The sequence below is a fragment of the Benincasa hispida genome, chromosome 10 (genome assembly GCF_009727055.1).
Source record: "Benincasa hispida cultivar B227 chromosome 10, ASM972705v1, whole genome shotgun sequence".
In the NCBI taxonomy this organism is placed as follows: Eukaryota; Viridiplantae; Streptophyta; class Magnoliopsida; order Cucurbitales; family Cucurbitaceae; genus Benincasa; species Benincasa hispida.
In genome coordinates, this window is record NC_052358.1 from 50,759,661 (window position 1) to 50,787,320 (window position 27,660).

Sequence of the window (27,660 nt, forward strand, 5' to 3'; positions counted from 1 at the left end):
TTTCTTAAATTAAAGTATAAAAAATGTAATGAAAAAATTTGAAAAAAAAATCAAATTTGACTTTTTTCTTTTTTTAAGTTTTAGTATAGTTATTTAAAAAATGGAGCATAAAAATGTAATGAAATTCCTTTTTAAAATTAAGGTATAAAAATGTAAATACAAAAAAAATGAAAAAAGTTTCGACTTTGACTCTTTTTTCTTTTTCATTTTAATATAGCTTCAAAATTAAAGCAAAAAAAATATAATCAAAATTATTTCTTAAATTAAAGTATAAAAATGTAATTACAAAAGAAATTTGAAAAAGTTTCAACTTTGATTTTTTTTTTTTTTTTTAAAGCTTAGTATAGTTATAAAAAATGAAGTATAAAAATGTGTAACTAAATTCCTTTCTCAAATTAAATTATAAAAAAAATGTAATTACAAAAAAAAAAAAAAAAAAAGTTTCAACTTTAACTATTTTTCGGTTTTAGTGTAATTTTAAACAGGTGAAAAAAATTGTAATTGAATTCATTTCTTAAATTAAGTTATAAAAAACATAATTACAAAAAATATATATAATTAAAAATTAAAATGTTCCAACTTTGACCTTTTTTAAATTTAATATAATTATAGAAAATGAAGCAGAAAAATTTTAATCAATTTTCTATCTTAAATTAGTATTAAAAAAATCTATTTCAAATTTAACGTTGTTTTAGTTTCAGTATCGTTATAAAAAATAATAATAATAAAATAAATTTTCATTCTTCAAAATTAAAGCAAAAAGAAAATAAAACAAATAGTAAAAGAATACTTAAATATGGACTAAAATAACTTGCACTCTTTTAAGAATAATAATCAAGTACATAACAACATTTTTAAAGAATTATAAATATAGCAAAATCTATTAGTGATAAACTTTTATTAATAATATGGTCTATCACGGATAGCTTTTGAGAATTAACCTAAATTTTGTTATATTTATAAATTCTTTTACGTTATATTATATTTACTAATATTTTGAGTTTAATGGCTATATTTGCATCTCATTCACGTGATTGACTCATTTCTCTCCATTTTTTTTCTTTTTGAAACAAAATGGACTCACTTAGCCATTTTGAAACAAAATTATGGGGAGAGTTGACAAGCCATAATGGCAACCACTAAATGAAACACAGAGTCCAATCTAATTTGATGCCTCCCATTTTTTTTTATTATTATTAAAGTGGACCAATTAGCTTGCATCATACATCCACGTGTACGTACCTCATTATTGGCTAATTATTATTGTTTTATATATATATATATATAGCGTTTACTTTAATTAGTTCTACTATTTTGTATAAAAAAATTTGAAGAATTTCTTTGGCCTCAATCATTTCGTAGCTTGTAGATAAGATTTATAAATCCTCATCTTTCTTTTCAATTCACTTTTATTTGAAATGCATAACTTCTGATATATATTTTTCAATGTGCTATAAAATTTAAGAAAAACAAAGAAGAGCTTAATGTCAAGGCCTAAAGTAACAAAGTGTGCAAAACCGAAGATAAAACTAAGTTCAAAACTCTAACCTACATAAAACACGAATGATCATGAAAGTACACAACAAGATTTTTATGGTACATATGTCTTAATAAAGGGTCCTTATAGCACGAAGTTCACACAGTGATCTTCTTAAAAAAAATTTCCTATATTACAGTCACATGGACAATTTTTCCATACTACCTACACTAATTGTGTTTCACATCAACGTGTTTTTAAAAATAACGTGGGATCCATAATTTTTATGAAGGCACATCTATAATGTGAACAAGGAAAGTATGGTACTTCCGTAGTACTAGGAGAACTTCCTCTATAACCATCAAACTTAGAGACAACCAAAAGAAACAATATCTTACCAGAGACCGAGACTAGTACATGAGATGAAGGAGCAGGAAAAGACGTATCATTGTGCCCAAAAACCCCTCCACAATTAGAGCATCCCAAGCATAGCCAATTGGGATCTCAGAATCAACCCCACGCACACTCATTTTAACCAAACTGCGCAATGAATCCTCAACACCCAAACAAAAGAACACTTTTTTTATCACTTGTACATTGAGTTTCCAAATATAAATATATTGGTTATCTTCTTGAGAAAACACCCCAACAAAGCTAAAAGCCAGAGAGAGAGATATCTTGACATTCAAGAAGAAACTAAGAGGAAAAATGCAAGAGGGTACTTTTTGTAATTTGACTTTCATTTTCTACTTCCTTCTTGTTCTTGGGGTAAGCTTCCAAACCCATAAAATTGAGCCTCCCCATTTGATTTCATATCTGAAAGAACAAAATTCTTTAACTTTAGTTTGCTTGTTTCTTGCTCTGCAGTCCAGCTATGCCAGGATGTTACAATCAGAAGTTGATGATAAAAAGATGATTGAAACAAACAAAGATCCTTCACTCAATGTTTTCTTCACTCCAAATGATCTACAACTTGGAAAAAGGATGCCAATCTTCTTCCCAATCAAAAACATTTCAGAAATACCAAAACCTCTTCCCAAAAAAATGGCTGACAAAATCCCTTTTTCAGTAACAAATCTCTCTTATCTTCTTCACTTCTTCTCCATCTCTAAAGATTCTCCTCAAGCCAAGGCTATGGAATACACTCTCACACAGTGTGAGCTTGAGCCTATGGAAGGAGAGACCAAGTTTTGTGCTACCTCTTTCGAATCCTTGTACCGTTCGACACGTGGATTTTTCGGGTCCGGCTCGGTGAAGGCTGAGGCTACTGTGTATCCAAAGAACTTCAAAACAGAATTGCAAAACTACACAATCTTGGAAGAACCCATCAAAATTTGGGCTCCAAGAATACTGTCTTGCCATTTGATGCCATATCCTTATTTGGTTTTGTATTGTCACAGCCAAGTGAGTGATAACATATTGTATAAGGTGATTCTTGAAGGTGAAAATGGAGATAGAGTTAAAAGTGTGGCTATTTGTCATATTGATACTTCTGAGTGGGATAGTGACCATGTGGTTTTTAGAGTGTTGAATGTTGAGCCTGGTGCTTCCTCTGTTTGCCATTTCTACCCTCGAGATAACATTGTTTTTGTTTCTGATGTTTGAGTATTAGGATAGAACATGTATGAATTGTAGGTCTCAAGTGTTTTGTGTTTTCAAAATGATGTAAACTCTTCGTTTGTTCATGTAAAATATCTTTGACTTTCATTGAATTACTTCACGAAATGAGTTGAATTTATATCTATGACTTGTGATCGATTTAGAAATGGTTAGAACATAAATGGCTTGAATCCACTGAACTATGATGGATCATCTCTATCCACAAGCAGCAATATAACAATCACAACGATTGGTCTGCGCGATTGCAAACGATCACAACGATTGGTCAGCAACAGTCGCCAACCAATGATAAGAGGTTGGAGATGATGAGAGAATTTTTACAAATTCGTGACATTTTAAAACTATTCTCTTTATTAATCCTCTAGAGTTCCTTTAATACACGTCTCCTATCGTGCTACATCACCCATTGCAATGGATCAATCAATTTGATACTATACTATACTAGAACACGACATATGAAAAAAGATATTACTCAATTGTGACCTTAAATTAATGGATAGGTGATTTAGTTCAAATAGAATAGTTTATACGAATATGTTTGTTAATGGTATAATCTCATATGATTGGACACTTTATCTCAATGATAAATTGTGTCTAGAATTGCTTTTGAAAGCGTTAAAAGTGATGACTTAAAAAATTTAGCCACCTCTAACTGTTTCGTAAGATTGATTTGTGAATAAATTTGTCAAAATCATTTTTTTAACCACACGTTTATTCTCACCGTTTTTAAAAATAAATTCTTATAGAATTAACAGCCACTTCCCAACAAAATTTCAATTTTCAATTTTATTTTTAATAAATTAAAATTTATTTTGTATATTTAATATATTCCTCATATAATCCATTTCTATATCCTAAATTTTCAAATTGATAGTTCAATGCCACTAATTTTTTCTTTATACAATATTATTTTTAAAAAAACAAAATATATATTCAAATGGAAAGCATATATAATATAATATCTTAAATAATTATTTATAAATATTGTTAAAATATATATTTGTGCAAGCGTTGGTAGCAAGTCTATTTAGTAATGATTATTAATCACAAAAATTTCACTTTTTTTTTAATATCGATTTACTTCATTTTACAGCTGATTTTTCTAAAATTACAATTACCGAAAACTATTTTCAAAGTTATAGAAACTCCAAACTAAGTCAGAGCGGGTGAAATCTCATTTAATATCTATAAATCTATAAAAGATACAATTGAGTCATTTTTGTAGATGTCCTCCCTTGCAAGCAACAGGTACTTCTTTATGCAGATTACATGTCAATTTTCAGTTACATATTTCCAATCCATATTTTCAAAGAAAACTTGTAGTTCATCATTATGCTAAGAATTTTTTAATTAAAAAAAAAAAAAAAAAAAAAAAAAAAAAAGTTAAAAATCACTTTTAGGCCCTAAACTTTTATAGACGTAACAATTTAGTCTTTGAATTTTTGTTTGTAACTATTTAATCCATGTACTTATAATTTTATAATAATTTAGTCCTTAAACTTTAATATGTAACAATTTAATCCTCGTGGTTTTGTAACAATTTAGTCCATATGATAGAAATTAGTGTTAAGATTTAATGAGATCTCTCACATAAATAAAGTGATAAATTAAACCGATAAATTAATTAGAGACTCAATATTTTGTTAAAATACAAAGTCCTCATAATAAAATAATAAAAATTGACATCTAATTATGTTGAATTTTTTACTTTAAGGATCAAATTGTTATAAATTTGAAAGTTTAAAATTAAATTGTTACAGATTAATGTTCAGAGACTAAATTATTACAAAATTGAAAATACGGGGACTAAATCATCAAAAACTAAAATTCATGGACTAAACTGTTACTTTCATAAAAGTTTAAGAACCAAAACGTTGTTTAACAAGATGAAAAATAAATAATAACCCTTATAACTTTCACCCCCTTCAAATGGTTTTGATTTCTCATTTAGTCAGATTTACATGAAAACATACACCTTTGTACCTTATAAAGTTCATTATCGAAGACTTCAAATGTTTGGAATATATCTCAAAATGGTGTCAAACGATGAGTTTACTTGAAACAAACTCCTTAATTTTTATTTATAAAAAAACATTAGTTAAAAATCACTTTTAGTCTTTACAAATATTGACAGATGTAATAATTTAGTCCATGTACTTTTATTTGTACTAATTTGATCTTTGTACTCTCAATTTTGTAATAATTTAATCCATGAATTTTACTATATAATAATTTAATCAATAAATTTTACTATATAACAATTTAATCCTTGTACTTTAGAATTTGCAACGGTTTAAACCCTATTGTAAAAATTAGTGTAAAGATTTAATGAAATCTTTGCATAAATAAATCGATAAACTAATTAGAGATTCAATATTTTTATAAAATACAAAAGCTTCCCTTGGGATTGCTTTAACTTTTAAAATAATTGCTAATTGTGTTTTCAGAAAAATATAATTGCTAATTGTGTTTTCAGAAAAATGAGCTGTGAAATGAAGTAAAATAATGTTCAATAAATTTTAATTTAAAAAAAATAGTTACGATGTCTGATAAACTAATACTAAATTGATGTAATTTAGTTATATAAACCAAACTAAGCTTATTGTTTCAATTATTCTCACCTAGATAATTAATTTATAATTTATTTAAAATGGTATATGATTTAACTTTTAACTAATTTTATTTAATATAAATTATTTGATAATTCAAAAAAAATTGTTAAAAAATGAATAAATTAGAATTTGAAAATGTACCTAAAAATTTTATTAATTTGAAATAATATTATTAAAATATATTCATTTAAAAAGCAAAGAAGTAGCAAATTTTTAAAAAGCCAAATCTAAAAGCTAGTATCTATTAACTTTTACAAAAATTAAGAAGTGATTTTGATAGATTATTAAATAATTCATTTTACAAAACAAGGATGGTAGTTAAGATTTTCCTATAATAGCTTTATACAATTTCAAACACAATCCCAAACAAAGTCAAAGTCTACATCATAAAATAATAAAAATTAACATCTAGTTTTAATAAATTTTTTCGCATTGTGAACTATATTTTTACAAATTTGAAAGTACAAGAACTAAGTTGTTACATACTAAAGTTCAATGACTAAATTGTTACAAAACTGAAAATACACGACCTAAATCGTTACAAACAAAAATTCAATGACTAAATTATTACTTTCATGAAAGTTAAGGGACTAAAAGTGTTTTTTTAACCCAAAAAACATACAAAAGAAGTTATTGTGCAGTTCAATTAATTTTAAAAAGTTTCTTAGACATAAATTCAAATTATATTAAATAGTTCAATTAAATTTAAAAGTTGCAAATTTGTGAAGAACATGTTAGAAAATTAAAAGTTCTTAAAAGTTAAGGGACCAAACCAGCTTTCGGTGTATTCTATTTTTCAAGATTGCTATCAAGATCCATTCTTAATGTTCAAGCCCTGGACAAGGTGAGAGTTCAAGGATACAGTTTGTTCAAGAAAAAGAATTTTGACATGAATGAGATAAATATCTACTTGGCTGCAAATAATAGGAATCATATCATCGTGTTCTCGATTGCTAGCTCATAAGCATTGATCCAGAGAATTTGGGAGTTTACCAATGAAACGATGCACGGCGCTGGAAATTTTGATGTTCTGTACCAAAGCTTGGAGAAGACGATTCCGTAGACTGAAATAAAATTTCCCCATTCAGAAGTCAAATTCTGCATAATCAGATCACATATGGCTGATGAACATTTGATCTTTTCCCCAACTACAACCTCAGTATTCTGTTTCCAGCACACCGTCAATGAGTCCAAACTCTAAAGCCTGCAAGAGAGGAGAGTTTTTTTTTTTGGAGTTTCAATCATCTGTATCCCAAGGCTCCCTCTACTAACCATCTGGTTTCTGGATTATGAAAATTAAGTTTATAAATACCTATTTCATCGCTAAATTTCTTGTTTTATTATCTACTTACTACTAATATTTTCAAAAAACTAAGGTAAATTTTGAAAACTAAAAAAAGTAGTTTCAAAAAACTTGTTTTTGTTTTTGAAATTTAGCTAAGAATTCAACTCTTTTATGTAAGGAAGATATTGTAAGAAATTAAGAGAAAATATGCTTACCTTTCAAAAATCAAATAGTTACCAAACGAGACCTAATTAGTTCACAAGAGTTCCAGTCAAGTAGCCGACATTACAACATTGTGGAAAAGATTTTACCATAAAGTAAGAAACTAGAAAAATTTGTCTACTTGACTCTACTTCCTCCGTCTTTATCCCTTTTTTTCTATTTTGGACAAAGATGGACTGCAAGTTTTTTTTTAATGTCAAAACATGCACTACACATTGCACGATGTTACCTCGGAAACAGACAAAAATCGATCCCTCTCCGTGTACTGTTGTACTTTCTCTATAGGTTGGCCAGTAAATGCAGCATACATCTTGTCAATTTTCTGCAACGATAAATCCAGATAACAATTAAAGTGATCAGATGATTAATAATGGAACCAAATACCGGAACAAATTTGACTGCAAAGTGCAAAGATAACAATGGGAGGAAACTCAAAAACACAGCAATGCAGTGGTTCAAATGATAAGAACGTATGCTGTATGCGTGGACTGCAGTGTTTTTCCCTTTTCTTCACATCTATGAGAGTCTAAACCCACTTATGTAAACCTTGAATAATGTCGAGAGACAACCATCAAAACCTACAATTTTTGGTTTCAAAACAACGCGAAAAATCTTAGGACATATCTTAATTACGTGGCCACCATAAAATTTAAACTCATTCTCCCAAGATCTCTCTTCTTCTGGGTCAGCCAAAGAATGCAACTTTCCAATCAACTTCTGTAGGCAAGGAGGATTTAATACTTCCAATTTGCTTAATATAAATCAAATAGTCCCTCCTAATTTCATGAATTATATTTCCATCTACAATGGTTTCAGCTTTCTAAAGACGATGAAGATAACTACATTTCTAATGGCGACATCCTTCCCAAAAACCATGCCAGATATACCTATATATTGCATCTGTAAATTTTATGACATATAGCAATTAGATACCAATCATGACAATCTATACTCGTTCACCACCTACTTGCACAATAGTGGTTCAGGTCAGAATGTCACCTGATAGAAATCTTCTGCTTATGGTCAGTTAAAAGCTATATACATGGTAAAACTATTTCTCATTAGCTCTAATATTTAATAATTTTTTGTTTTGGTTTTTGGTTGCAAATGGCATGAACATATTGAACAAAAGGCACAAACACATTATCCAAAGCATTGACAAAATTATGGTAAGTGCTTATTTCCGAATTAAGAAAGAGATACTGACATGGCGTGATTGAACTGCTTCATTGACTTGACGTCTGACATCCTCCACGTGACCCTGCACTCAACAAAAACATCACATTATCGCAGAATGTTGGTAGCATCATTTTCTGCTACTTCTTACTTGTCACAATTTCAAAATTAGGGCATCCTATATATTGGACCATTTCAAAACTAAACAAAAAGCATAATATTTGCTTAAACTTGAAGATGGTAAAGCACTTCGTATGGAGAATGTTATATATAACACAATAGTTCAAGCAGTCTTAAAGTATTGGTTATTAGAGCAAAAGAACAAAGGTAGCATAAGGAAGAGCTTAAATCAAGACTCACAACAGAACTAAATATTACTTTTGCAATTTAATACAAAGGCTACATATATTCTTCTCCATCCCTTTTCCTCTCAATCATAATCATGTTCTTTAAATAGATGAGCTAAGATCGTTGGCATACCCCACATCCACTTTGTGGCTGATGTATCATAATTCGAGAATTGGGCATAGCATAACGCATTCCCTTTTCTCCACCTGCAAGGAGAAGAGCCCCTTGGCTTGCAGCAACTCCAAAGCACACTGTTCCAACCTTAGGCTTTATCTGAGGGCACGAGTCAATTATCTCATATAAGAAAAGTATCTCTTCCTTTCATATTCGAAATAGGGATAGATTAATAGAAGGTGATGGCTGGATGCTCTAAACAGAAAACCAAAACATAACAAGGCATCATACATTTGAATTATATGTTATATGTAGCTAATGATTGTTACTATTATCTTGTGCAAGAATAAAGAATGTAGCATAATAGATATTGCTTCCCATAACAGTTCATTGATTTTGAACCTTAGAAGTGTCGGAAAAACCATTGAAATCAAAATAAATAACTGAAAAAGTGGATGCGGAAGTAATATAAAAGAATAATAGGGCATAAAAGACAGGGAGGGAGATAGAGAGAGAGAGGTTTGCAACCTTACCCAAGACATACAATCATAAATTGCTAATACCGAGTATGTACTTCCACCAGGGCAATTCAAATATACCTGATAAGGTCAAAAGCTATGCTTACAAACAAATTAAAAATAAAGAATCACAATCTAGTTAACAGAATGAGGATAAGAAAAAAGAGCTAATTTTCTCTATTTCACACCAGGATATCTGCATCCTCATCAATTGTTGCTAGAGTCACAAGCTGTGATATGACTCGCTGTGCCACGATTGAGTTGACAGGTTGACCAATAAATATTATACGATTCCTAAATAACACAGAAGAGAGATCCAAAGGCCCTCCTGGTGTCATCACTGCAGGCATAATGGGTGGATTACCTTTCCTAGCCTCTATCGGCCCATAACTACAGAAGAGAGAAAATGCCCATCAGATTAATTGTTTCATCATGTTAAAGACATAAACTTAGAGGGGAGCATATCATGTAACGGGAAAAGAAAGCTAAAATATAAAGGAATACTACACAAAAAAATGTTGTCGCATAGAAACAATTTCCAATATTTAAATTTCATCCCAATTTTAAAGAATGCAATTTATCCCAGTCAAGTCAATTTTTATGCCGATAAATCAACATTCAGTAAATGCTAAATTAGAACAACAAAAGATATTATAAACCAAAAATGCCAATGGGGAACAGTGCAAACCTTGTACTGGTGTGAAGAAAGTCTTTATCGTCAACGTGTAGAGGTTCCCCCATTGTTTTACTCGATAATCCTTCAAAAAAAGGGGTGAAAATCCAGTCATTCACATATATATAGCTGCCATTTCGATCATGAAATATCAATAAATGCAACATGAACAAAAGATAGTAGTTTTATGAAATTATCAGAGAATTGACACCGAGACGTAAACGCTATGCAAAGATGAAGTCCTCTGCTACAAAATTAGGGCATTTATAACATCATATACAAAAATTAAAAAACACCCAATTGCACAGAACAAATTACCAATTGTCGAGGAGTCGCCGTACGGCCTCGGCAAGGCAGACACAATGGACCTGTGTGAATTTCTACAGAAAAGACCCGGAGAAGACAAAGGAAGAAGAATTTAGAGTTTCGTGGTAGGGGATTAGGCAAATAGTTGAGGAAAACAAAAGATTACCTTCGAGAAAGTTGAGAAATGGATGACGTTCGATTGTGCGAAGAGACAGAGAAACTGAGAGATGCAGTAAAGGCTGAAGCTACTGCCATTTTGAGCGAAGCTTGTGGAAATGGCGTTGTGTTCTCGAGCTTCACTATGAAACCAAATGAAAGAGACTATGGAAATTACAACAATATTGATGAGGTTTCAAAAGTAGCCCCCAATTTGTACTACTCTTACATATTTGCCTAAGGCCCAACGGGCCGGCCCACCTCCCTCGGCCCATGTTTCATATAATTGTTTCTGATTTTTTAATGGTGTTAAAAAAACTCGGGATATGAAAAACCAATCAACCCAACTCAACCCATACCATTTGGGTTGGATTCAAATAAATAAAAATTTTATGGGTGAGTTGGTTCACGGTTTCACCAAAATAACTCAAACCAACTCAAACTTATTATTAACTTTAAAATATTTTTTTAACTTGTGATACAATTATGTATACATATATTTATTTTAGTTATATTTAATTCCATTATTTTTAGATAATTTATTTTCCAATAGTTACTAAAAATAGTTTTTTAATACTTTATAAACAAAAATTCCATTATATAAACTGAAATTAAGTTGTTATCTTAATTTAATATATAAAAATAATTAAATCAAATCTTTACATATTAACATTTTACTTCTTTTTAAAATAAAATTTTGAATATATGACTCGAATAACCCGAACCAATCTAACTAAATATTTCATGGGTGGATCGGGTTGGGTTCTTTTTTTAACGAGGGTCATTTGGGTTGAAGAAACTTACAACTTGAAAACTGGATTGGGTCTAAAATGTTCTTCAACCCAACCTAACTCTATCCATGAAAATGCTAGCTTTTTTAGTACTATTTAAAGGGTTGTTTGAAGGGCTGGAATGTAGTTATGATTATTAAGAATATGAGGAGTGTTGGAATGGGTGCATGATCGAAGGTGGAACGAAAATGAGATTGTGAAAAGTGAAAATAGTGGAAAATAGGGTTGGATTGAAAACTGTGGAACGAAATTAGTTTAGCATTCACAATCTGGGCCCAAAACGCTCAATTCAAACATGAATTTTGGATTACATTATACTACATTTCAATTTCATCATGGTCCAACAAACGACCCCTAATGGTTATTTGTTGTGTGAGTCTATCACGTACACGCACGCAGACACATATATATAAAAGCATATTTGAAAGTAATTTTAAAATAGTTAAAATCATTTTTGTCATTTTTAATCACTTTGAAAATGCTTTTAATCATTAAAAATCAATTTTAATAGTACAAAAAATGTCTAAGAGTATACAATTATATGTCAAAATAATTTTAAATGATTAAAGGTGTATTTCAAAGTAATATGAACATTGAACAAATAATTTTAGTCATTTCAAAATCACTCTCAAACATATATTAAGTCTATCACGTCTACTTATTACGTATAAACGTATTCATGGTTTATTAACAACAGAAACAAAAACATAAAATTTTTCTATTAGTGATAATGGTCAAGAGGCATATATTAAACTTTTTAGACAAGCCCTTAAAAAGAACAAGAAATTGTCATATTTACAAATTATTTAGTTAGGTCACATGTTTACAGATATGACTACGAATTTTTCCACTCAGTATAATTGTCTCACATTTAATTTTGAAAAGTCAATTTTAAGAAAAATATTCCATTTTAGCTTACACTGGTTGAGGAATATTAATTTTTACTCTTAAATTTTCAATTTTAACAAAGTTTACCTTCAACTTTGAAAATGGTTTTAATAATTACCTTCAATTTGGATAAATGTTGTAAATTTCACCCTCAATGGACTTTCATTTAAATATTTGTTAATTATTATAAATATATAAATCTAGATATAATATAAATGCCCATAATTAGTGTCCTAAAAGACTATGTGTAATTCTTTCTATCACTACCATGTATCATTCTATATGAAGTCAAAGTGCTCTATGAATACACATTCTTAGTGTGCAATTCATTTCACTTTCTATTTGCCAAATTGTGTATGAATAGTGGCATTTGGTAGATATTGGAATTGCACATTGGTGAAAAATCTAAAAAGAACTGCGTAGAAAAATCAATTTCATTACCATGGTGCATCGTTTTGCGTCTCAAATTTACAACACGTTATCAACACGAGTTCCTATCATTTCCTCCCTAAAGGTAGTCATTTCTTCTTTTCGTTGATTAATAAATTAAATATAATTTTATATGTTAAATTTCTAATATAAATAAAATATTTTGTAATAGTGATACCATGACAAATCTTACAAAACTAGAATTTGCAACTATTGACATTAATGATAACAATTATTTGTCGTGGTATTTGATGCTGAAATACACATGGATGCTATGAACCTTGGAGAAATAATTAAATAAGGGAATTCGACATCCCGTCAGGAAAAGGCTAAAGCTATGGTTTTCCTTAGTGATTATCTTCACGAGGGATTCAAGATGGAATATCTAAGAGTAAAAGATCCCTGCATCTTGTGAAAGAATTTGAGAGAGAAGTATGATCGCCATAAAACGATTATTCTTCCCAATGATTGTTATGAATGGATGCATTTGAGGCTCAAGAATTTAAATTAGTAAGTGATTACTACTCCGCATTATTTAAAATTAGTTCAAAATTGTTATTGTGCGGAGAGAAAATTACTGATACATATATATTTGATAAGACATTTTTTTACATATATTTCACATCTCGAATATGCTCATGTCGCAACAATATTGAGATAAAGGGTTTAAACAATATTTTGAATTAATTTTATGTCTTCTCGTGGTTGAACAAACTAACGAGTTATAGATGAAAAATCATGAATCTGGACCAACTGGAACAATACCATTTACTGAAATGAATGTTGTGAATCTTAACAATAATCGTGGTTCTGGTCGAGGTCGTGACCATGGAACAGGAAGAAATAATTATTGTGGTGGCCGTTATAATCTTCCAAATTTCAAAAGATCGAGCCGCATGAAATAATGATCATAAAAAAAATCCACAAGATACAAGTTTAAGAAATATTGAACAAAAATGCTTATGATGCGGTATTACTGGGCATTGGACACGTATATGTCATACATCAAAATATTTAGTGGATCTTTATCAAGCTTCCTTGAAGAAAAAGGAAAAAAAACGTAGAAGCAAATTTTGCTTACCATGATAATGATATATTTGATCCATTTAGTATAACAAATTTGGATGTAACACTTATTTAAATCTCTTGAAGAGAAAATTGGCATAACAAGTGGTTCTTTTGATTTTGCGAATATTCAGAATTAATATTGTTTTTTTTGTTTACCTATCTTTCATGTTTTTTCTTTTTAAAGTTAAACTTTTTTATTTTAAATTGTGTCTCTCTTGTTGTAATTATCTTGTTTAATAAAGAAGCATGAACAATTTTCATAGATTGAGTGACTAAAAAATGAGGAATAAGATCTATGTTTGACAGACTGTGCAACTAAGCATACAATACTTACAAGTAGAAAATATTTTTCCAATACAATGTTGGAAGCAAAAGTATATTATACTCATATACGAGTAATTGAAACATAGTCAATAAAATATTATTTTTTCTAGAGAAACAAAATTTACAACTGACAATACATTATTTTCTAGTCAATCCAAGAGAAATTTACTAAGTTTTAAAGATATATGTTGCAGTGGTTATCATATTGAGACTCATATAAAGAATGAGATAGAGTATCTTAATATCATATCTACTGTCTCACATGAAAAATGTATACTATAAAAGTTATATGCTTTATCTTTTGGATTATATTATACTCATATACGAGTAATTGAAACATATGCAACAATTAACATGATTCCAGATATATTTCCTATTTAGCATGACAAATTGGGTCATCTAGGATCTATGATGATGAGAATAATTATTGAGAATTCAAATAGATACCTATTGAAGAGTTAGAAGATTCTTCAATCTAATGCATTATTATGTAATGCTTGCTCTCAAGGTAAATTAATAAATAGACCATCACCAACTAAAGTGGGAACTGAATCACTTGTATTTTTTTGAACGAATTTAAGGTTATATATGTGGACCTATTACCCACTAAATAGATCATTTAAATGTTATATGGTATTAATAAAGGCATCAAGTAGATGGTCACACGTGTACTTTTTATCAAATCGAAATTTTGTTACTTGCTCGAATAATTAAATTATTATACAATTAAGATCATTTGCCTTGATAATGTTGGTGAATTTACATCTCATACTTTTGATAATTATTGTATGTCAATTAGGATAAGTGTCGAACATCATGGTTTAGCAGAATCATTTATAAAACATTTGTAATTAATTATTAGATCATTGCTTATGAGAGCTAAGCTTCCTAATATGTATGAGATCATGCTATTTTACATGTTGTGTCCCTTGCATGTGTTAGCCTGGTAGTTTATCATAAGAACTCGCCATTACAATTAGCTTATGGCCATTAGTCAAATATTTTCTATTTGAGAATTTTTTAACGTGTAGTATATGTTCCAATTGCTCCACACAACGTACTAAGATGAATCCTAAAATGAGGTTAGAAATATATGTTGGATATGATTCCCCATCAATTATTAAATATTCTGAACCCTTGACGGATGATGTATTTACTGCACGATTTGTTGACTGTCGTTTTAATGAGACAAAATTTTCAACATTAGGAGGAGGAATTAAGAAATTGGAAAAATAAATTACATGGGATGCATCGTTATTGTCTCATTTAGATCCCCGTACAGATCAATGTGAACTTAAAGTTCAAAAAATAATCTATTTGTAAAATATAAGAAATCAATTACCATATGCATTTATAGATGCAAAGAAAGTAAGTCACATATATCAGCTGAAAATGTTCCATAAAAATTGATATCCCAACACAACAAGGTCTTACTAATGAGTCTGGGATACAAGCATGGTAGACCAATAGGTTCCAAAGATAAAAATCTTCGAAAAAGAAAAATAAGTCAAAAAGACTTGATTGAGGATGTAAATATCCATGAAGAAACTCTGGACATGACTGATAGTAGAATTAGTAGAAAAAGTGAAATATTTAAAGATGATAATGAGGTTTGAATAAACTATGTTATGACAGGAAGAAGATAGAATCAAACTAATGTAGTTATTGACAACATTTGTGCATATAATGTTGCTCTTGATTTTATATATGAAAAAGAGGATCACGAACCAAAATCTGTTGAAGAATGTCAACATAGAAAAGATTGGCTTAAGTGGAAAGAAGCTATCAAGGTAGAATTAAACTCACTTTCAAAACATTAAGTTTTTAGACCATTAGTCCAAACACCAGAAGGTGTCAAACTTGTGGGATACAAATGGATATTTATGAGAAAAGGAAATGAAAATGATGAGGTCATAGATATAAAGCAAAACTATTTGCACAAGGTTTTTCACAAACACCTAGTATCGATTATGAAGAGATATATTCTTCAATGGTGGAAGCAATTACACTAAGATTTTTAATTAGTCTGATTGTATATGAAATCTTGACATGCATCTTATGGATGTAGTAGTAGTATTTTTATATGAATTTCTTAATAAATATTTATATGAAAATTCTAGAAGAATTTAAGATATCAAAGCATATGAATCAAGTTCTCGAGAAATGTATTCAATAAAAGTTACAGAGATCACTATATGAATTGCAACAATCAGAACGGATGTGGTATAATCGCTTGAGTGGATATTTGTTGAAAGAAGAATATCAAAATAATCCAATATGTACATGTATTTTTTCATAAAGAAATCACAGTTAGGATTTGTTATTATAACTTTATATGTTGATGATTTAAATATAATTGGAACTCTTGAATAACTTCTAAAGACAATAAAATATCTAAAGAAATAATTTTAGAGGAAGGATCTCGAAAAAAATGAAATTTTGCCTTGACTTGCAAATTTAGCATTTAACAGATATGATATTTGTACATTAGTCAAATTATATAGGAAAAATCTTGAGAATGTTTTATATGGTCAAAGCACATCCATTGAACATTTTAGTGGAAGCTAGTTCACTAATGGGAAGAAAGATATATTTCGACATGGATATGATAACGAAGAACTTTTTTATCTTGAAGTACCATATTTTAGTGCAAATGGTGCACTTATATATCTTGCTAATAATACAATATTGAATATTCCATTTTTAGTAAATTTATTAGTTAGATACAGTTATTCTCCAACGAAAATTGAAAAAATTTAAAAACTGTAGTGACGATCGTCGCCTCCCTTTGATCGTCACTATAGTTGCATGCCGATCCTCTTTCATTTCTTTTTTTCTCTCTCTAAGATCATTTTTCTACATAATTGTATAAAATTTAAGATTGAATGCGATGGAAATTGAAAAAATTACACCGTTGACTCATTTTGGACCTCCAAAATGACAAATGCCCCACTTTTTAAAAACTACTACTGACATCATGCATATGCGAAATTTACTTGTCATTCAAATTCTTTTCTTTTCTTCTTTTCCCTCCTCTTCTTCTATGACTTTTTTCTTTTTTCCTTCTCCCCTTCTTCCTCTTCTTCTCCACAAGCAACATCTTTTTTTTTTTCTCTCTCCTACTTCTTATTCTTATCTAGCAAGCAACTTTGGCAAAATTGTTCCTTTCTTCCCCTCTTTCCTTCTTCTTTTTATATGACATGGCTAAATTTAATGAAAAATCACACGTCAACTCCAACAGTGAAAGAGGAGAGTAATATATGAGTGAGGAAAAAAAGAGAAAGACCAAGAGCTGAGAGCAAGATTGATTTGTGAGCAAGGAAAAGAGGATAGAGCGAGAGCGAAATGACTTTTCTTGGTACATGAGTTTATTTTAGTAATTTCATCCAATCCACGATCAACAAAAGATCATTTATTATATTTTTTTTTTAAAAAAATAGATCATTTACCAGACCCAAATTTTAGATTATATGCAAATTTCCCATGAAAATTGAATTGAAAGAATTTGGAGCTATAAATTTGATTTTTCACCTTACTTTTAAAATTTAAATTTGGTTTCAACTTTCTCCCAAAAGAGTAAACTGCTGACGCTGTTGATCTCTCCCAATTCTCCTCCTCGCTTGATAACCCCTCTCTTTCAGTTTCACGCTTGCCTTCGCTTCGAGCAAGTGACAAGGAGATCGATCGCAGGTTTGCAGTTTGCTGAGACCGTCACTCTCCATTGCTCTCTCCACAGCACCCGACAGGAGAAGATTTGCGGTTTGCTATTCGTCCCACATTCCGTTTCGGTATTGTAATCGTTTCTTTTAAAGATTGAACCGAACCCAAAAGGGAGGAACCTGATATGCTTTTCAAATTTGTTTTTCTTAACTTTGGTGGGTTGAATTCAGAGGATTCGATGGGTTTCACTGCCAATCTTCTTCCTCCTCCGCTGAGATCTTTTCAATTTCCGCCTCGCTTTTCCATTTTCGTAGATTATTGTCTTCTTTGTTGATTCTGGTTTTGTTTTTCTCTTTTTCTGGCTCCGTTTTATCCTCTTCCTCTGCCCCAGCAGTACGAGTTTCTCTTTTCCCCCAATTTGCTACTTCTCCATTCTCTTAAAGAGAGAGACAGATGGCTTGAATAACCCTCTGTGTACAGTACCTTTCTGGAGCTTGAACAGGTTTCTCCTCTCATTAACAGAAGAGTTTCTTCTCTCAGAGTGCCATCACTGTTGTATAGCTGATCTTTCACTTTTTGGGTTCAAACCTTTTAACTCATGAACAAATTATTGATGATCTGCATTGTTTAATTTATTTTCCATTTTTATTTCCTTGAATCTTTGCATATTTTGCTGCTAGAAATCATCTTAAAAAGCATCAGTCCTGTGAGTTTTCCCCCATTGCTGCTCCTTTTTTTTTTTTTCCTTTTAGAAGAGAGACAATTTCATTTCAATGACATGAAGGGAGGACACCCTGAAACATCTGTAGGTGAATTACACGAACGTTCTTCAATGAGAAATTAACGAAGATAGGCTATATGTATTTAAAGGGTGTTTACATTTACACCACTACATAGCATGAAAAAGAATTAAATTCATAATGTTATCAAAGGAAGAGACAATATCCCTGAAAATTCTTTTAAGAGCCAACCATAAAGTCTTCTTCACACCATGGAAAGGGTGACCCGTCAAAATTGAAGTCAGAAAATCAAAGATGGTGTTAGGCTAAGGTATGGAACAATCGAAAGTAGTGAGAATAATATCCCAGTACCTTGAAGTAAAAGGACAGTGAGCAAATAGGTGATCAGGAATCTCTGAAGCTGCATAATACATAACGCACAAAGATGGAGAAAGGTGCAAGGGAACTAATAGGGTTTTATGAGTAGGAGCAAGGGTTATTAGGGTAGTTAGTCGGCGAGTTGGTTAGGGTATTTGGTTATAAATAGAGGGAGGGGGATTGAGAGAAGGAAGCACTTGTTGAGTGATTTAGCACTTGAGTTAGCATACTCAAGAGGGGAGGTTCCAAGTTCCTAATACTTGGTTTATCTTGTTTTTCTTGATCCTTTATATTTCAATATATTTCAGTTCTTGATTCTTGTTAGGCGGTACCCTAACAAAAGGTTGATAAATAGCATTCTCCATTGTAGACAATCTGTTGTGTTAACAACAACTCCAAGACTAAGTTCCTAATGAAAGATTTTAATCTTCTTAAGCATCTTGCCAAATCACTGTCCCTTCCCTTTGTTTTTCTGTCTTGGTATGTATACGGGCAATGATTTTCTGGGAACTAGTTCTTTTTCCTATCATCTTCATAATTGATGATTTATGTTCCCTTTTTGAAATATCATCTTAATCTAAAAGTTGTCATCCTCTACTACATGGGTTCCTTTTGTTTATAACTTTCTACTCTTCTGGACACTTTTATGTTTTGTAGGTTTAATTCGTATTAAAGATTCTTAAACTTTCTTATTTTTTTTTTTCCTTTTGGACCCTGCACCTCCAAATTCCTTATGGTTCAAAGCTACTTTACTACTCATTGTTCATTTTCTATAACCATTTATCTGAAAATTTGAATTTGTTTTGAACTTACCACCCAATTTATTACTAACTGACTTCAAACATGGCTATTATGGATATCATCTATTTTTATAAATGAATTCAAGTCGTGCATATTTTAGTTTTTGTTGTTAGGAAGCAAACATAGTCCCACTTTGGCTAGGGAAAGAAAAGATCCCTGGTATATAAATGGAGAGATTTATCTCCATTCGTATGATGCTTTTTAGGTGAAGTCAAAAGCAAACCATGAGAACTTATGTTCAAAAAAGTATCTTACCATCATATAAGTATTTGGAGGGTCCAAATTGTCCTTTACATTTGCTAAATAATTTATCGAATAAGATAAAACTGGTATAGGTTCTTTTACACAGTTTGTAGGCTAAAGTGGAATATGAAAGTTTCGGAACTAAAAATGCAATTGATATGAAAGTTTAAGATCTTGCTTGTTTTCTCGTGCATTTTAGCATTTCCCAAGAGACGATTCTAGATACTTAGATACTTACTTTTTTGGTTATCATATATTTAGGTATCTGATATGGACAGCCTAGTGGACTCTTTAAATAACGCATATCAGGAGTTTGTTGCTGGAGCAGCTAATGTCCTTGAAGCAAACGAAGCCTCTGGGGCTCAGAAGACAGCAGCAACAGATGCCGCTCTTGAGAATTTTAAACAAAAATGGGAGCTATTCAGGGTTGCTTGTGATCAAGCAGAGGAGTTTGTGGAGTCTGTGAAGCAAAGGATAGGATCAGAGTGCCTTGTTGATGAAGCCACTGGTTCACTAGCTGGCAAGTCTGGGCAGGCCGCCACCACTGGCATTCCTCCGATCAGTGCTGTTCGGTTGGAACAGATGAGCAAAGCTGTGAGATGGCTCGTGATTGAGTTGCAGCATGGCTCAGGTGCTGCTGCTTCTGCTTCAGCACACTCTCATCAGTCTGCTCCTTTTGATGCTAGATTTACTGAGGATGCAACCCAATAGGTACCCTATCATATGAGGCCATACTTAACAAGTATTTTGTGTTTTGCTTGAAATGACTCTTTGAGGGGGCGGGGCATTTACTGTGTAAGATAATCTTCTTGAACTTCGACTGAACATGAAAAAGTGGATCCATTTCTTCTGTATCTACCGTTAACTAATATAGTTTCATGTTCTTTGTACTTTGTTTTTCGTGGAGGTTGGGTGGGGAGAAACTGTTTCTAGTATGTATACGTAATTTTTATGTGGATGTGGGGACTCGAAAACTCTTAACTTAGTCGAGAACGTGTCTTAATCACTGAGCTATGCTCAGGTTGACGAGTTTGGATTCATCATGATGAAAGTTGTCTCAAGTTTGTGGATTTGGTTTCATTAATGTTATTAAAATGCATGGGAAAATCTTTCTATTTAACATTTACACTATGGGTTGAGAACAGAGAAATAATATTCAAAACCACTCGTGATTGTTGAAAATACTCTCCATAATTAGCATTCAACGTTAACGCCGTTTGAGTTTCAAGTTTCATTACGTTTATTCTAGTCACTTTGATCCGTGGTTCAAATTCATTTGAATATGAAATATGATTTTTTTTTTTAATTACTACTGACATTTTTAGGCATAAACTTCAATTTTCCCGTTTAGAAAATTTGAGGCAAGGGTGGAGCATCTCTTTTTTGAATATAGGGCAAGTAGTTTTGATCATCTATATCTTTTTCACATAGTATGGACTTGTACTATTAATTTCGAGGTATGAGGTTCGAAGCGTACCTAACATATAGTTAAAAAAAAGCAATTACAAATTAGGAAGGAAATGTAATGAGATATACTTCACTAAAGCTCGTATTTTTAACGTGTTGAGTAAGAATATGCATTGTCTTGTAATCTTTAATTTTAAAAATGACATGAAAAGAAGTCACTTTTTTGTGTCTAATGAGTTGGATTTCATTCTTGTAAATATATTTTTTCATGAATTAAATTCCAAAGGGGTGACTACAAATCTCGCATTTATCAAATTCATTTGTGGATAACTTAGGTATCATTTTCAGCCTAATCATGTTACTAAATAAATTCTTATTCATATGATAGAGTCTAGCATGCCAAACATTCATAGAACACAACATATACACAGAAGATTTTATTTTATTAAGGTCTAAATTTATTTTGATCATTCCCTCAGTTGCATTTGCATACCATTTTCCTACGAATAAATTATTTTTGGTAAGGGTATATAAGTCAGCACCTATAGATCTACCCCAGGTTGTAAGGCAATAAGGTGTAAATGGATCTTAAGGAAGAAACTTAGACTTGATGGATCTATTGACAAATTTAAAGCTAGGTTAGTGGCAAAGGGCTTTAGACAAAGAAAAAATGTAGAATTTTTTGACATTTTCTCCCTTGTCACTAGAATACCTCAATCCGTGTCCTGATTTCTCTTTTGTCCTTTATAACCTCGTAGTACATCAGATGGATGTAAAGGTCATCTTCCTAAACGGTGAACTTGAAGAAGAGATTTACATAGAACAACCTGAGCGTTTTGTAGTCCATGGTCAATAAAATAAGGTGTGCGAATTAGACAAATCTCTCTATGGACTAAAACAATCTCCTAAGTAATGGTATGAAAAATTTGATGACCTTATCCTATATAAAGGTTTCAAGGTTAATGAAAGTGACAAATGCATTTACTATGAGTTTGAAAATAATCATTGCACTATCCTGTGTCTATATGTAGATGACTTGTTGATCTTTGGGTCGAACTTGCACATCATAAATGATGTGAAATCAATATTGAGTGCAAATTTCGACATGAAAGACTTAGGAGAAGCTAGTGTAATCTTAGGCATAAAAGTGAATAGGTCTAAAAATGTAATTTCTTTGGATCAATCTCACTTTGTAGAAAATATTCTAAAGAAATAATTACTTTGAATATAAACCAGCTTGTACTCCTTATGACCTAGTGTTAAGTTGTTCAAGAACATTGGTGACAGTGTTAATCAATCTGAGTATACAAGCATCATAGGCAGTCTTAGATACATTCTTGATTGCACTAGGCCTGAAATAGTTTATGCTGTTGGATTCCTTTGCGGATTTACAAGCAGACTTAGTAAAGAGCATTGAAATGCTATAGAAAAGGTTATGAGGTATTTGAAGAAAACCCAAAATCTAGGATTACATTATTAGAAGTTTCCCGCTGTCCTGAAAAGGTTCAGCGATACTGACTGGAACTCTCTTTCGAATAATTCAAAGGCTATAAGTGGCTATATTTAATATAGTAGGCGAAGTTGTCTCTTAGAAGTCCAAGAAACATATTATTTTAGCCTAATCTACGATGGAATTATAAATGATAGCACTAGCGATAGCTGGTGAATAATCAGGTTGCCTTAGAAGTTTGCTATCAGAGATTCTCTTATGGGAAAAGTCGGTACCAGCCATATTGATCCATTGCGATAGTACTGTAGCAATCGCAAAAGTTTAGAACCGTTACTATAATGGAAAGAGACGACAAATATGTCGTAAGCACAGTACCATTATAGAGTTTCTCACTACTAGTGCAGTAGAGTGGATCATATACGGACTAATGAAAATTTGGTAGATCCTTTGATGAAAGGACAAGCTAGAGAGAAGGTTTTCAGAACCTCAAAAAAGATGGGACTCGTGCCTATAGAAAGATGAATCACTATGAGGAAAACCCAACCTGTAGACTGAAGATCCCAAGAAACAGGTTGAACGGTTAATAACTGATCACAAGTGATATATAGTGAATCATGCTAAACCAAACACAGAGTTTCATTCCTATGACTTAGAGTCTGAGTATGATATCCTGAAGAGTAAGAAAGGTTGAACTCAGTTCTTAATGAGATCCATACTCGATGACAAGTGGGATATCTAACTACAGGAGTACTCTTGATAGACTCACCTATGTGAACATGGAAGGGGGCGGGGGGGTGGAGGCACTTTCTATGGAGTTTTTTAGGCAAACTCTTTAGAGTGTTCACTAAACCGGGATACATGTGTTAGGCCTTAAAGTACGGGCTTTCGAACCACACCCTAATGACACTTTGCGTGAGATGCTGTTAGAGATAGAGTTCGAAACCAATGGTTACTCTAGTATATTTTGAATCATCTACACTATGTAAAGGTTCAAGTCGTAAGACACCTTTGCTTATGCACAGTGTTGTATAGACTAAAACTGCTTAATGAAAAACTTTTCTCTCTTTTGTTTAAATTTTCAAGTGGAGGATTGTTGGGTGAAATTTTATGTTTTAAAATAAGAGGGAACCAACCTTTAGTTGGAGAATCCTACATTGGAGAAATTTGAAAATGAAGTCTCCCTTTTGTACTCCAACCTTAAGCTATAGGTATGCACCTCAAGGGGTATCCATGTTTTGGAGGGAGTGAGGAGATAGACCATGTGGGTCAGTTGGACGTCCCACATGCACGCCGCCGCCGTCCGTCCATCTGGTCGTGCGTGCAAGGCGAGCGAGCGTGTGCGTGTGATTATTTTTCTTTAATAAAAATATTGTTATTATTTTTTATTATTTTATCTATTTTTTAAATAATAATATAAATAAAAACAGGATGGCTGCATGGTCTTTCGCGTGCGGGTCTTCTTGCCGCATTTTTTCGGCCCCAGATACTGCTCGTTTCCCTCTCATGCGACACTCTGAAGGCCTATAAAAAGTGTGGCCTTCAGTAGTTCAAAAACACCTATTCACAATTTCTTACACTTCCTTCCATCGCTCTCCTCTACTTACTTTCTCTTCCGACTTTCATTTTTCAAGCATTCAGTCAGAAGGGTGTGTGTTTTGATCGACAATGGTGCATTTTTTTATCAGATTTTCTTTTTGGATTTTTTTATCCTAGGGACGATGTGACAGTATTCCTGACCTGCTTGCATACTTGAGCAATTTCACGAAACGTCTTAAAGAGAACAAGCTCTACGACTCAGCCTATAATGAGCTTTTGTTTTACAGGTTCCGTTCTTTGCTCAACCGCTGTGACTGATCGTTTTTTGTTGTCCTGTTCATTGTTTGAAGGTCTTGCCGTTGACAACATGAAGTCACAAAAATTTAGGCACTTTATGAATTTGTTTCATTTGCATAAAATTTTTAAAAGAAATCCTTCCATCTATTGATTTTTTCTCTCTCTTTAAGTGTGTTATTCTTATGCCGCAACACTTACTTCCCTCTCTCATCATGATGAAACCCTAAAAATCATGAAGATGAGAACTTACTTGCAAAAGTGTCATTGGTCATAATTTACTTAAATCCCTTAAGTTTAAAAACTCTTAAATGTTTCGTGGGAAATTTGTACGGTTAGGTTAAATTTTGAGGCTCACTCGAAATTTGGTCCATCTTTTAAAAACACTCCAATTTTGGCCTTCTGATGACGTCGTTCGCGTGTGAAATGTCCATTTAGTCCCCAAAACGCTTGATATCACACATGCATCATAGATTCTCGTTCATACATCCCGTTTGGAATAATTTCTCTCATTCTTCATCGGACTGAAAGCAAACGTTTTATACTTTAAATTTCAGTTCGACTTCCTCATTCCTCTTGCTTCATCTTCTTTCCACTTCCTCAATACAACATTTTTCTTTCTCTTAGTACTGTTGAAATCGAACGCCAAAACTTGCATGTAATTCGAATTTTGTATCGTTGAAGGCCAAGAAATTTTTGACTGTCTTCTTCCACTAGTGAACTTTCTCATCTGCTCCTTTCTACACCTTCAAAAGTTAAGGTAACATTGGTACAAATTGTGATTTACGTTTTCTATTTCATGCGTGCGATTCGATTTCTGTACAAATTTATGTAATGAGAGAAATAATGAGAAAAGAATGAAAAAAGAACGAGAGAAAGGACGAGAAGAAGAACGAGGAAAAGAACGAGAGAAAAGCACCAGAAAAAGAATGAGAGGAAAGCACCAGAAAAAGAACGAGAAAAATGAGAGGAATGAGAGAAAGAACAAGAGGAAGAATGAGAGGAAGGAGTAAGATCTTGAAACGAGATTTTTCTAGAATGCTCGATAATGTGATTTTTGTTCCTTTTTTTTTTCTCCAATTATTTTTTTTATCTGCAGTTGTAATGGTTGATCTAAAGATTGCTACAAAGGATCGTTTTCCTAGACAGGCTACAAGCCTTTCATCTCACATTGGGATCGCAAATAAGATAATCAAAGGAAAACTTACATAGAGGCAACTTTAAATGTTTAGGAGAACTGTGTTTGAAAAATTCGTTGATATGGACATAGTCTTCAATAGCCTGCTAGTCCACCATATTTTATCAAGGGAGGTGGAAAGTAGTAGACCTGATTCTATGACTTTTGACTTGAATGGGACAATTGTTGAATTTTCGAAGGAGGATTTTCTATTGGTGACGGGATTGTGGTGGTCATCTATTAAACTGGTTCGTAGTGTTGAAGTGATGGAATCACTACAATTGAAGTATTTCAAGAATTTAATGACGATAGAAGTGCATCCCACCAAGTTTAAAGAATGTTATAAGATGTTAGAGTTTGAAAATGACTTGGATGTAGTGAAAATTAGTCTTGTGCATTATTATGTGTTGGGGTTGATAGGAAAAGGCAAGATAAAGAGTAGCATTAATAAATCGTTGTTAGATGATGTGAAGGACCTTGAATACTTCAACAGCTTAAATTGGGGATATATTTTATGTGAGAGAACCTTCAATGGTCTGAAGAAAGTGCTAAAGGACAAGGTCACCTCGTACAAGGAGAATGTGAAAACAAATAAAAGTTACGTGCTGAAGTACAATCTACTCGAATTTCCTTACGTGTTCCAGATATCAATTTTTACATTTTCTTTATCATAAAATGTGTAATGAATTGTCATTATTTTCTTATAAATTAAAATGGTTTTATAGGTTTGGGCAAATGAGATTATATCCTCTATTGCTGGGAGAACTGCAGTTCAACTTAACAATAACGTCGTGCCTTGATTTCTAAGGTGGTCATGCTCTCATTCATTGTCCAACAAGCTATTGCAGAAAGAAATCTTCAACTACTTTTCAGTGAGTAACAAGCAACTATTGGGGATGATGCCCTAAACTCTCGTTGGGTCCTGTAGTTTGTAAGCACAGTTTTGAATCTCGCTTGTGATGTAATAATATATGATATTTTTCTTCACCATTATCTATGGAACATTGGATGTTTTAATTGCTTTACCACAAACTAATAAACTAAGATCCCTGGTTGTGTTGTAACTAAAGCATGTATGTTGAGACATACAGGTGGATCATGCCTTAAGTGATAACCAAAATGGTCTGTAGTATATGGATATAGGAGGGAAACCTTATCCTAGTAACGTTACGGATGTGACCCTGTTTGTAGAATAGTTACAAGTATTGTGACTTACTACAGATGGTCTGATCTTGATCATTCATGTGGAGACATGTGAACGGAGGCATCCTATACAAAGGAGTTTGTATATGACCGGACCAATAAGTGTTATAGTCTCGTTATATAACGTTGTTCATGACAGAGACTTCATTTCACTAGGATGACTATAGGTAACATGACCTCAATCTTGAGTGAGTTAGGAACTCTTGCCTTTTAGGGCGGTCCTTTGATTTACATGGGTGCGAGTGACCAGATCGCCAACTCAAACCTACCACTTTGGGGATTCGTCTAATTTGGAAGCTGGGAATTCAACTACATAAGATGGAATTCACTCCTTCCCCAAAGCAGGGGTAAGTAGATAAATTGCTCCTTTAAGGATCGATTTCGAGGCTTGAATGATGTGGCACCACGCACCTTCTCATGGCCCGAGAGGTGTCAACGCATAGTAGAACTATGTTGTATTGTTCATTAGAGGGATCAGTGGTACTTAAGGAGTTAGATGTAACTACAAGGACAAAACGGTAAATTGGTCTAGCTGTACTTACGAGCATATGTGAAGGGTTATCGTACTGTTGATTGGTTATATCCGATGGACATAGAAATATATCCATGGTGAGAAGAATGTAGTTTTTTATCTTTAGTGAAATGCCTGGCAGTTAACGGATGGTGGATCTCATAGCTAAAGAGTTTAATAAGCTATTCACATACCATTGGAGCTTCGAGCCATAGGTCCATAAAGTCCCATTGGTAGCTTAATGGATTCAAGTTGAGAATCAATTTTTTGGGTC

At 32.1% G+C, this 27,660-nt stretch overlaps 4 protein-coding genes across 6 annotated transcripts; 3 read left to right on the plus strand and 1 right to left on the minus strand.

Moving 5' to 3' along the window:
* Window positions 1-1,887: 1,887 nt before the first annotated feature.
* Window positions 1,888-3,171, plus strand: LOC120089242 (BURP domain-containing protein BNM2A-like). Its single transcript, XM_039046665.1, has 2 exons — window positions 1,888-2,245; window positions 2,345-3,171. Exons 1-2 carry the CDS (start codon window positions 2,186-2,188, stop codon window positions 3,080-3,082), a joined length of 798 nt encoding a protein of 265 aa, XP_038902593.1. The 5' UTR covers window positions 1,888-2,185; the 3' UTR covers window positions 3,083-3,171.
* A 3,297-nt stretch (window positions 3,172-6,468) lies between these two features.
* Window positions 6,469-10,692, minus strand: LOC120089439 (ATP-dependent Clp protease proteolytic subunit 6, chloroplastic). 2 transcript variants are annotated; one of them, XM_039046908.1, is made up of 9 exons: window positions 10,518-10,606; window positions 10,364-10,425; window positions 10,061-10,130; window positions 9,561-9,762; window positions 9,388-9,453; window positions 8,873-9,013; window positions 8,424-8,477; window positions 7,446-7,538; window positions 6,469-6,913 (listed from the first exon to the last, which is right to left on the minus strand). In XM_039046908.1, exons 1-9 carry the CDS (start codon window positions 10,604-10,606, stop codon window positions 6,866-6,868), a joined length of 825 nt encoding a protein of 274 aa, XP_038902836.1. In that variant the 3' UTR covers window positions 6,469-6,865. The 2 variants fall into 2 exon arrangements, with proteins under 2 accessions (XP_038902836.1, XP_038902837.1); XM_039046909.1 differs by lacking the exon at window positions 6,469-6,913 and adding an exon at window positions 6,949-6,991 and having other exon boundaries at window positions 10,518-10,692.
* Window positions 10,693-17,548: 6,856 nt separating this feature from the next.
* On the plus strand, window positions 17,549-20,888 carry LOC120089425 (mediator of RNA polymerase II transcription subunit 32). Of its 2 annotated transcripts, XM_039046886.1 has the most exons (3): window positions 17,549-17,795; window positions 18,062-18,169; window positions 20,070-20,888. In XM_039046886.1, the coding sequence occupies exon 3, from the start codon at window positions 20,079-20,081 to the stop codon at window positions 20,517-20,519; it is 441 nt and encodes a 146-aa protein (XP_038902814.1). In that variant the 5' UTR covers window positions 17,549-17,795; window positions 18,062-18,169; window positions 20,070-20,078; the 3' UTR covers window positions 20,520-20,888. The 2 variants fall into 2 exon arrangements, with proteins under 2 accessions (XP_038902814.1, XP_038902813.1); XM_039046885.1 differs by lacking the exon at window positions 18,062-18,169 and having other exon boundaries at window positions 17,550-17,795.
* A 4,867-nt stretch (window positions 20,889-25,755) lies between these two features.
* Window positions 25,756-26,472, plus strand: LOC120089133. Its single transcript, XM_039046550.1, has 2 exons — window positions 25,756-26,253; window positions 26,398-26,472. Exons 1-2 carry the CDS (start codon window positions 25,756-25,758, stop codon window positions 26,470-26,472), a joined length of 573 nt encoding a protein of 190 aa, XP_038902478.1.
* The last annotated feature ends 1,188 nt before the right edge of the window (window positions 26,473-27,660 follow it).